The sequence below is a fragment of the Pistacia vera genome, unplaced genomic scaffold, assembly GCF_008641045.1.
Source record: "Pistacia vera cultivar Batoury unplaced genomic scaffold, PisVer_v2 Contig22, whole genome shotgun sequence".
Taxonomy (NCBI): Eukaryota; Viridiplantae; Streptophyta; class Magnoliopsida; order Sapindales; family Anacardiaceae; genus Pistacia; species Pistacia vera.
Window position 1 is genome coordinate 964,704 of NW_022196024.1, and position 11,480 is coordinate 976,183.

The window sequence follows — 11,480 nt, forward strand, 5'->3', positions numbered from 1 at the left end:
ACAAAGTGATTTACTAAAAATCCCCTCTCTTCTTTCTTCTTTTCTCAGTTTTTTCCATTGCTGGTAATTGTCATCGACGTTGGGGAGTGTCGACGACCAAAAAATCAACAAACAAACATTCCTCAATTGTATTTCAACTCAACAAACACAAAAATTCTACGAATCAAACCCAATTAATCCAATTAAAACTCAAAAAACCCTAAGGTGGGAAAGCTTCAATCATCGACGATCAGTGAGCAAACGGGATTAGGGGCTTTTGGAGAGGAAGATTCAAGGAGTTGATTGGTGGTGGCAGAGATAATTTTCGACATCGAAAACAACTAGAAATTGGCTTGGAAGTTGAAAGGTCATGCGGTTCACAACCAGCGATCAGCAAGAAAGGGATGATGATGGAGGTAAGTGTTTTGTTGAGTGGGTTGTGGGGAATGTGATGGTGGCGTTTGGGTGAATTTCTAGCAAAGAAATCGATCAGAAATCCGACTTGAAGAGTCGGCCTTGTGAATGGAGGTGGTGGTGGGAAATGGTGAGCGATGACGGCAAATGGAGGCTTAGGCTTTGTAAAGGAGGTGATGGGGATTCTCTAGGTGGTGTCATAAGTGATTTTGAACGTTAGGATCAGCCAGAAAATGTCAAAAACCTACCGGATTTGACGTCGCCAACGTGCGTCATCTTCTGCTAATGTGCACCGTTCTTCTTCTCCTAACGTGCACCGTTCTTCTTCTCCGGTAGCCACTATTTGGTGACCATTCTGCCCTCATTAATTATCTGCTTTTGATCATTTTGCCCTTCTTGACAACAAAAATTACTAATAAAATTATGTTGAGTACTGAAATGGTATTTAAAATGTGGGTGGGTATGAATTTGTTAATGGGCTATTTTCTGGGTGGGAACATGCCGTTAACTTGTAATAGTATAAGAGTAACACTAACCTTACAAAGAGACATACAAAGAGCTATACAAAAAAATAATCTCTACCATTAAAAGAAGAGAAAAAGAGAGAGAGAGAGAGAGAGAGAGAAAGGCAATCTTGAATTTTAAAAGTAGTGATTGTCTCTTTGTATGGTTCTTTGTAAGACTAGTGTTACTAATAATATAATATGGAGCTATCAAACAAGTTTTTTAAGTGTAAATTTGACCTGAAATAATAAGGCCTCATCACCATCACCATTTCCACACAACCATTAAACTACTACTGTTAACACAATCTATTTCACAAGATTGTTCTGATCAATTACATAATTTATTTGTTGAATATTATCAGTCTTTAAATGAGTACTTGGGTTGAGTGTAAGTAATATAATAATTAATTCTGCGGGAAAAGGAGGATAAATGAAACAGTAATATAATTTTAATTAATAAAACTGGAATACCAACTAAGACAGCTGATATGGATTAACATCCCCAGGACATGTATTTGGAGAGAAATTACTTCTCAACTTCTTCTTCCAAATCCGTCTCATCTTTTCTGTTCTGTACAATAATTGCCAGAAGGCACATACATCCATATTTATAAAATATAAATCATAATCAAATTCTACCAGACATCACCAACTTAACGTCTTCCATTGTTGATTTAATTAATAAGATCCATGACCAACACTAGCTTTCTTTCACATTCACTTGTGCTTCTTGAACTTCCCTCCATGGTGCATTCCATGCCCAGGCCCGTGGCCAGCTCCATGACCAGGTCCATGCTTACCATGTTCGAACTTTCCATGGTTCCCATGGTGACCGTACCCTGCATGCCCATACGTAGCTGCTCCTGCCGCCGCCTCACCTGTACCAGCTGGACCTGCATTCATTCATCACCACCCCATGCATATATCTATCTCATCATCTGCAAATTAATATTCATATAAATTAAACATGCAATGCAAATGGTATACCTGGTGGGTAGCCAGCAGGAGGATAGCCTGCTGGTGGATAACCTTGTGGAGGTACAGCAGCAGGTGGATAAGCTCCCGGCGCAGGTGAGTACTGCCCTGGATGATGAGCATATCCACCGGGAGCACCATAAGCAGGGGCACCATATCCTGGAGCAGGAGCGCCATGACCAGGTCCATGATGAAACAACGACCTATCAGTCTGATCCGGCTTATTACCATCGCCTTCCATCTTCTTCTGATCACCAAATAACTGTTTGTACAATAATATCAGTGATCATTAGGACGGAAATGATTAAACATTTTTATGATAAACTAGAGAATAAACAAAGAGATATACCGAATGAAATGCGTGAATTAATGTGAAAGAGTTAAAGAGAGAAGAAGCTTATGCATGCAACATGGATATCTATATAGTGATTATATATAATGGGATAATAGGGTTCCAGGTGTAGGTTTAAAGCGTAAATGAAGGGTCTGAAGATGCAGAGTGGCGCCGACGAGGACGCGTGCAAGTTGGCCTCAAGTAGAGCTATTCCTTGGTTTATTTGTTCAGCAGGGCCTTGTCCGAGACTTCCGATCAGAAAGTTTACTATGCTTAGATTGAAATTAATGTAAAATGGTAAAATCATCCTATGTGTATCTTCCCTTTGCATTCTTTATGACAGGGATGAAAAAGTCATGGTAATGGAAGTATAAGCCTCTTATCTCCCAATTGGCTTCATTTACATTCACCTTTCATTAATGAAGATTTTATTTATTCATTTTCTGAAAAACAAACCGACGAATGGATTCTTAAAATACGCATGGTTTGGTTTCCAACTTTTAATTAGATGTCAAATTTTTGTGCAGTCTTATTACTTCATTTTTATGACAACCCACAAATGATTCCCGGCCACAATAATGATAATGAAAACTTGCACAAGATGAACCCTATACCTATAGTATAGCTCAAGAACGAAAATCTTTTGCAACAACAAAACTTCTGATACCGACCAACGATCACGATTACATGATAATATGCTCTCATATACTCAACTTAAAAACAAGACTCCAATGCTAGGTTCATCTTTTGGTTTCCATGTGAGGCAAGTCTTAACTGTTTCTCAAGGTGCTAAATAAATACTAAACCCATCCATGCATTCTTGGGCATTGTTTTAAAACCCAGCCTGGCCCGGCCTGGCCCGGCCGGTTCAACCGAGACCCGAAAGCTTCAACGGGTCAACTTTATATTTTTCCTATTCACCCAAAACTCTAGGATTCGGGAGGATGATCAACGAACAATTGACGGCCGAAATGTTAGAGCTTTTGAATATAAATTGCCGGTGACTGCAATGGTAGTAACAGAGTTGATTTCCGGTGAGTAAATCAACCGAAAATCGAACAAAACTGGCAACAGCAACAATGAGATTTTTCTGACGATTAACGAGGCTAACAGGCGTGGGGTGAGATGGGTTTTAGGCGAGAGGAAAAGGGGAGTAATTCCTTGGTGATGGGGAGGGTTTTCGACGCTGGCATCGATGAGATCTGGCCTAGAATACCGACGCCGACGAGTTACATTTTATTTACCTAACAAAGTTAGCCACATCCCATACTCCACAAGATCCCAGGTTTTCTGAGAGTCTTGCCAGCTAAGAGCAAGCCAACCGGAGGGTTTGTATGGGAGCAATTTTTATATAAAATGGCTATAAAAAGAAGAGATAGATCAACATGAAACATAATTTAAGTTACCTAACACTAAGTAATTAATTCTTACAACCGGTAAAAGTGAGAAAGCTTAAATATTTAACAAGGTAGTTGTGTGAAATTTGTCACCAGCTCTATAATACCAGATCAATACATACATCCCCAAGGAAACTGTAATTTAAATCGGGCAAAACCTCAAAGCAGCTTCCAGCTCTTTCTCATCATCACAATTGTATCCCAATGTATAAGCTCGAGCTGGCATACATACATCAGAAAATGAGATGTATAGCAATATTTACCAAAAAAAAAAGGACGCTAAATCAAGGAAAAAAACTATAAGATAACAAGATAGGAGTAACTTCTACTACCAAATCGGCCAGATCCCATGAAAGGCTCTGCTTCATCTGCCACACCACCTTGTTCCTAAAATTTGACAGAAAATTTAGGGGAATAAATCAGAGAAAATTACAGGATAAAAAACACCACTAATCTAACCTATGTAATGGATGATCATTAAATTGGGTCCTATAAGTGTTTGCAGTAGATGCATGATGACATAAATGCTATAAAGCCGAAAGAGTATTTTTTTTTTTTTTTCCTCCTCTTTTGATGGCCAGGCAGAAGTGCATGTTTAGCATGTTGCACATAAATTTATTTAGAGGAGAGACTGAACCAAGGAGGAAAACCATCATATTGGGCATTCAAGACAAGAATAAGCATGTCTTCTCACTGTTCTTATAAATTTCCAAAAGCAGCTCTCTATACATGCACGTACATCTTCACACAACTTGGAAAAACCAACATTCCCCATTCAAATTATGCCCCTAAAAAAGTGTAGCACCAATATGGATTTTTGCTCTATTTACAGGTCAGAGAAAGCCCATATATTCAGGCTTTGTTTATCCCAGAATGTTATGTGCCCAGAGAACTTCAGAAAAAGGTATTATCCATAGGTAAATTACGAGTCCTGAGCAACAGTGTAGGAGCCAGATTAACTAATTAAAATTTAGTTCACACAGTGAACTTATCCCCATTTAGTCTTTCATGGTTCAAAATTCTAGCAAACAAATGAAGATGCAGAAAACTTATACTCACAGAATCTGACTCTGTTTCAGCTTGTGACATCAAATTTTCAAAACAGCGCCCAGAAATTTTACAGACCATAAGCAAATCGTTGGGGTCCAAAATGACCTCTCTGCATGTATCATCACAGACTGGAGCAAAGGGAAGACAAAATTGAAACATTAAAATCTCCAAAAGTAAGTAGTAAGCATTATCATGCATGCAGATGAAAACGGTCGATGCTGTTAACAGAGTGTTTCCTACCATGAACATAGCCAGTCTTCTCACAGACAAATACATTGCCAATTTGGTGGTAACTACACGTTTCTCCAGAACAAGCATGGTCAGTAATCATGTTATCAGTCAGGCCCCGACTGCTTTTCCAGATAGAAACTTGATCACCAACTGTCTTGTCAAGAATTATCCTGTCATCCTTCACCTTCACATCACAATAAAAAGCAAATAAGGCCTGAACATAAACTGCAATAAGAGAATATCACATGTGAACTCAAGCAAATAATGTGCCAGAAACAAATTCTCTGGGAATTTGTGTTTTCATAAAAGCACACAACTTACGGTACCAAAAGAGGTGATATAAAAATCTCTTTACTTTTTTCTTCCTTAATAATTACTATGCAAATTATTTTTTGATAACCAATGTCATTATTATTCTCTATGTTTTTCATTATCAACTTAATTTTGATGAGAAAGAATGTTGATGCTCAAGCCATAGTATCACATGTTACCTGTGAAGGAAGAGGTGCTTGACTTCTCTTTGCTACTTGCATTTGCATATAGTACTCCTTAAACTCAGCTGAGCAATTTCTAACAAATTCAACCATATCTTCCTCATCTCGCTGCAACATGAAGAATTGTTTGCTCAAAGACTAATGTCTACACAGCTTTAACAATTTTTTAATCTTCAATGAAGAATTCAATGTGGTATAGACCAGCCAAGAATATCTTGAAAAAAAAAAATCCAACTTCCAAACACACTTAGAAATGTAATGTCAAGGAAATCTAAGCCCAAAACTATAGATGTTCCCTTTTAGTAAAACTGGTTAGGATGTAACCACAATAACAAAGTTTAGAGCTCAACTCTTACCATTAAGAAAAATAAAGGAATAATTTATAGTACTTCCATAAAAATCACATTTCCCTACTAGTAAGAGCACTTCATAAGTTTAAAAAATGGCACATTTCTTCTTATATGCAGACACCAATATGAACATGTTTGCCCTTATAAACTTTTATGCAAATAACCAATCTTGAAGTGCAATGATTCATAATCCTTATGCTAACTTACAACAGAATAATAAAAATAGAGTAAAATAAAAAAGAAAAGAAACCTGAATGTAAAGCTTTTTCCAAGCACAAACTCGCAAACTCTTATTAGGCGGCAACAGACCCCATCTCATACAGTATCTGCCCAAACAAAAACAAAAATAAGCACGGATTTAATCATGACCACATCTTCACTTTACATACAAAGCATGAATACGCAGAAAATCAACTGAAACTCACAGGCGACGCCACAGAGACTCATCAGAAGCAGCATAATTAAGGAATCTACAAACCAGTGAACACGATACAAGGTCCTGCCATAAGAAAAAAACACAACTTTTACATTCTAAAGATAAAAAAGACAACGTTCTGAAAAATGATCAAAATCAACCTCAAATTTTTTGATATATACAACCTCAGAAGAGAGAAATTTGAGTATGTGGGGAAATAGTTCGGGAGGAATCTTGCTCAAAATTCCACTCGCAATTCTCGCCGGATCTGCACCTGAACCTGAGCTTGAACCTTCCTCTACACGCAATTTCTTCTTCTTTGGCTCTTCTTCATCCTCCTTCAATTTCCTCTCTTTCTATTTTACAAACAAAGCATTAATATGGTATAAGAGAAAACGATATTGTTATTGCTAAAACGAGTAGAACCTCGGTATCGGCGTCGGCATCGTAGGCTTCACAGAGGACTTCAGATTCGAGAAACTCAGCTAAGGACGCGTCTTCATCGTCTGACAACGTCATGGATGGAAGATCGGAGACGGAGGAAACCAGAATCTGATCGGACGATGCTGGTGGTGGTGGCCGGAATTTTAGTTATTTATTTAATTTTTTATTTTGGGAGGTGAAAACCAAACAGAACCCTTGCATGATCATACGAGGATAAGCTAACAGAGATAGATGGACGGTCTAGATGACACGCCACTTCCCTAATGGGCCTACCCGTACTCTACGGAAAACTTTACTAACTCCACGAGCCCACATATTCATAGGTTATCTGGTAATTTAAGTGTAAAAACTAAAACCGACAAGTAGTCTACACCATATATTATTAAGAGATCTGTCGTTCCACTTCTAAATATCTTGGCTTACCAATGAGATTATATAATTATAATTGAAATTTCGATAGCTTTGATATCACAGAAATTCTTTGTAGAAAATGCAATGGTCTCTGTTCTTGTGAATCATTCAAGATTCCCCTTTTTCTGCAATTTCACAAATATTAGTAACATTTATATAAACAAATCAAGTTAAAACAGATGTCTTGCATCTAGTCTTCTTCCCTTCGGTAAGCATTTTTTCTTCTTCTTTTAATGGTGCTGGTTATCAATCCTGGTTTGAAGCATACATGCATATAAACACCATTTTATATCAAACTTAAAGCAGAAAGAAGCACAATATGAAAATGAATCTAACAATTCATAACCAGTTTAGAAACTAATCGTTCAAATTACATCCATCTTCACTGTAACCAAACCCAAGATACTACCATAGTGAAAATCAGATGTCTTGACACATCTATTTGAAACCTTTTCCGTATCACATCTCAATAGCTGAATGAACATGGGTTTCTGGCCTTGTGCTAAATCTACGATTTAAGTTTAAGGGTTCATAAGTCTAAACTACAGGGTACATCCAAAACCAAACCACAACCCAGATAAACTGATTTGAAAGAACAGCATCAGGCAGATTTCACAAAATGCTGGGATAGCAATTTGGCAATCTCCAGGAAGCCAACGGTGTCTCTTCCGTTGAAAATACTCTTCAATTTCTCATCACAACGAATCTCCCTCTTATTTGCAGGATTCTACAAAACATCAGAGCATAATGTCATGTACAGCATTCTACAAAACATTACAAATGACAAAACAAAAATGGTAGGCATGCTAGTTTCCTAATTTCATGATTGTGTAAAAACTGCGTTCTTTTTTCATATAAATTTTGATTATAATAGATTGTTAGATCCTAAAATATCACACACAATCGGTCAAAACATGGGAGAGTCAACTTCAACAATAACATTAACTCAAACCACTTGTTTTATCCACAATTGTTGGTTAGCAAAGAAAAGAAATATTAGGACCATAACCATAGAAGGGGAAGTTAAAATATAATGATAGATTCCCCAACTTATTTGGTTAAACCATGGTCTGGGCCCTAGGCACAAACATAAATTAAAAGGATCCCCTCTAAAGTTAATATAAGGTTTAAATCCTATATGTCTTGCTACAGTCTTGAGAAATATAACTGACCAAAGTTAATGTTCAGGGGAAATTTTAAAAACAAGAAGGACAAGGTATGAATCCCTCTTCATTGTTAATTTTATATTTCAATATATAATTAGCACTTTATTATTTGCCTTAAGATAGTTGTGGAATGAAGAACAACTATAAAACATGCACATTCGATAGACTGATTAAATAACCTCACCAAGGATTTTTAGATTCCCACCACGGGAAAAGAAAGACAACTATGATCATTAAGAACTATTAGCTATATACTTATACTCTACATGGTGTTCTGACTATAACCAAGCATTAAATAAAAGAAAAAAATCTTTCTTAAAAAAAAACAAAAAAAAACATTACAAGTACTAGCCTTATCATTGAGGGAAAACAATTATTAAGCAACCCGGCTCCATTGACCATAAATTTTATTATTCTTTTACTTTTGAACTAAGCATTGAGTTTTTACTCTTCAGCTTTAGATCTCTAAATCACCATAAAAAAAAAAGTTCATATATTTTCTCAAGAATCCTGCTTTTTAACATTCCAAAAAAGAGTTCCTTTATTTATTCAACAAACTTCAGTGGACGAAAACTCAACTTGGTTATTATATAACATGCTAAACAAGCGAAACAGCAAATGATGTAGCAATGTATGATCAAAATATTTGATAAAGGCGAAAACTTAGGAAGCACCTGGAGGTTGTGGAGTTTGACATGTTGCCAGACTTTCTTGACAACATCAACACGAGAAGCTTCGTTGGCTCCAATAAACCTTCCTAGTTGTGGAGATACAGAAACCGGTTTCATAATCCCCTTTTTGGGTTTCTCCGAGCCAACAGCTGCTGCTGACGGAGATGACTTGGCTGCTGCTGACGGAGATGACTTGGCTGCTGCTGACGGAGATGACTTGGCTGCTGCTGATGAAGATGACTTGGCTGCTGCCATCAGTGCCCTGCATCCTCCAAATACCCTGTTGCACATTGTTGTTGCTGCCATTTCACTCTCTTCTTTTGCCTGCAAATACCTCACTGACTCCACTAAAAACCCTAGAACTGGGAAAGACAAAAGGCAAGGGTTTTGTTTCACAAATGACAAATGACTCTACATAAAGCCATATATACCCCGCAAGTTATGAAAATTTTGAGCTGAAAAAGACTTTCTTACCCTTCGCACCATTCAGGCGTGCTGCATTTTCAACATATTTTTCATCGACCAAGGTTAATTAAACATAATTAATGGTTAATTAGGATTAATTAAGTACTGTGTAATCTTTTAAAAATTATAATATCTTTCCAAAAAGCCAAAATTCTTGCAAACAAACCCAAACACATTCTTCTTCTTCCTCTTGCCATTAACGCACCTCCTGCTATTGATGTTTCTTCTAAGCTTCATCTACATCTTCGTCTACATCTTCTTCTTCCTCTGCCATTAACACTTTTTTCTTCCTCTTTCATTAACATCTTATTCGCCAAAGATCCGTCTCCTTCTCATCCTAACATTTCGTTCAGGTATGTATATCTCCTCTTTACATTTTAAATTTCGATTTACAAAGATTTAATGATGGATTAGGTTTAGGTTATGATTTTGATTTAGTTGTTTATTTAGGTTGTTGGATTGTGTTTGATATAATGCAAGTTCAAATGAGTGAATTTTGTTAAATATTTTCTTGCATTGTGGGTAGCTGGGGGTGGTAGCACCGATTGTAAGTGGAGATGACTGAAAATGTGTTTTAGATCTGATGGATCACTTAAGTAATCTTGTGAATCGCTTAAGCGATCTGATATATCTAGTATAATGCAGCAGATGGCAGATCACTTAAGTGATCAAGTATATGACATAAGATCGCTTAAATGATCAAACTTATTTATACAAGATCGCTTAAACAATACACCACATAGATTAAGTGACTTTGAAGATGCTTTTTAAAATCTGTTAACCCTTAATATATCGGTTAATAATTTTTGTTTTCTTGCATTATAGGTACTTGGCTATTATTAGACATGGGACAAGTGGTTTTGGGTGTTGAATATTTTGGTGAGTGGGTGGAGGAAGAAAGTTGCTGGAAGTGGATTGGGAAGAGCGAACAAGTTAAAGCGATTGCTGTGAGTACAGAAGTTAGTTTTGATGAGTTGTTTGAAGAAATCATTAGAAGAGGTGGGTTGAGTTGCTCACATAGTGATATAGTTGTGAAGAATGTTTTAACTAGAGCTCCTGCAAATTTTAAGGTACCCCCTATTGTATTAATGTCTGATAAACATGTGAAGTTATTTATGCTTGATGTGGGCGATAATGATTCGAGGCTGATTTTAACGGTTTCGGTTGTGGATAAAGCTTTGGAAGTTGGTTCAAGAGTAAGCGGTGATTTGGGTGGGGAGAATGCAGGTTTTAATTTTAACTACAAGGGCATTGATTTCTTTGTTGAAAAATCAAGATTAGACGGTGACTTGGGTGGTGAGGGGGACATTGTAGAAGAGGTTGATTCCTACAATGTGGACGAGGAGGAACCCATACATGTTTCCGCAGATACAATGATTCCTATAAATACAGATTATGCAGAAGGTATAGTTTGTGAGGAAGAGAACAATATGGTCATTTATATAGGTTCAGAGGTGGCAACTGTGGGTAGTAGTGAATCACCTCACGTTTTTATTGATGGATCAGACTTATGCGTAGGTTATTTATTTGACAACAAGGAGGAAGTAGTGAGGAAGCTAAAACTTGTTACCGTAAGAGGTAATTTTGAATTCATCACCAAAAAGTTTAATTCATCAGTAGTGACGGTTGCATATCATGACTGAAAGTGCAAGTGGCAGGTTTATTGTGAAGGTTGGTGGAGTCCGAAAAATTTATTGTTAGCACATATACTCGTGAGCACACATGTGGGTTGAGACATATTTCAAGCGAGCATCAACAAGCCTCTGCTGATGTTATTGGACAATTTGTCAAAAGTCAGTTTGTTGAAAGGAAATGTCCATCTTCTAAGGACATTCAAAGACTTGTGCTCACAGAGTTGGGAAGCGATGTTAGTTACTGGAAATGCTAGAAAGGGAGACAACATGCACAAGATTTGTGAAAGGCACGCAAGAGCATAGGTACGCAGTAGTAGAAGCATACCGTTCTATGCTTGAGTTGACAAACCAGGGTAGCAAGACGGCTTTGAAGTGGGACAACAATATGAGGTTTAAATATTTTTTTTGTTGCTTACGGTGCTGCTATAAGGGGTTTTGTAAACATGAGAAAGGTATTGGCTGTTGATGATTGCTTTTGATGGGAAAGTATGAGGTCATTGTGGTGGCACTATCAAGAAAGAGAGCACCATATACTATTGCAGGT

At 37.2% G+C, this 11,480-nt stretch overlaps 3 protein-coding genes across 3 annotated transcripts; all 3 read right to left on the reverse strand.

The window, feature by feature from the left end:
- Positions 1-1,616: 1,616 nt before the first annotated feature.
- LOC116130373 (glycine-rich protein A3) lies at positions 1,617-2,115 on the reverse strand. The gene is made up of 2 exons (XM_031416117.1): positions 1,887-2,115; positions 1,617-1,792 (listed from the first exon to the last, which is right to left on the reverse strand). The coding sequence occupies exons 1-2, from the start codon at positions 2,113-2,115 to the stop codon at positions 1,617-1,619; spliced, it is 405 nt and encodes a 134-aa protein (XP_031271977.1).
- A 1,632-nt stretch (positions 2,116-3,747) lies between these two features.
- Positions 3,748-6,853, reverse strand: LOC116130374 (F-box protein SKIP31-like). Its single transcript, XM_031416118.1, has 9 exons — positions 6,572-6,853; positions 6,331-6,501; positions 6,156-6,229; positions 5,981-6,056; positions 5,378-5,488; positions 4,896-5,070; positions 4,665-4,783; positions 3,938-3,992; positions 3,748-3,824 (listed from the first exon to the last, which is right to left on the reverse strand). The coding sequence occupies exons 1-9, from the start codon at positions 6,662-6,664 to the stop codon at positions 3,748-3,750; spliced, it is 951 nt and encodes a 316-aa protein (XP_031271978.1). The 5' UTR covers positions 6,665-6,853.
- Positions 6,854-7,481: 628 nt separating this feature from the next.
- LOC116130380 (protein TRI1-like) lies at positions 7,482-9,223 on the reverse strand. Its single transcript, XM_031416122.1, has 3 exons — positions 9,069-9,223; positions 8,841-9,020; positions 7,482-7,727 (listed from the first exon to the last, which is right to left on the reverse strand). The coding sequence occupies exons 1-3, from the start codon at positions 9,141-9,143 to the stop codon at positions 7,602-7,604; spliced, it is 381 nt and encodes a 126-aa protein (XP_031271982.1). The 5' UTR covers positions 9,144-9,223; the 3' UTR covers positions 7,482-7,601.
- Positions 9,224-11,480: the final 2,257 nt, after the last annotated feature.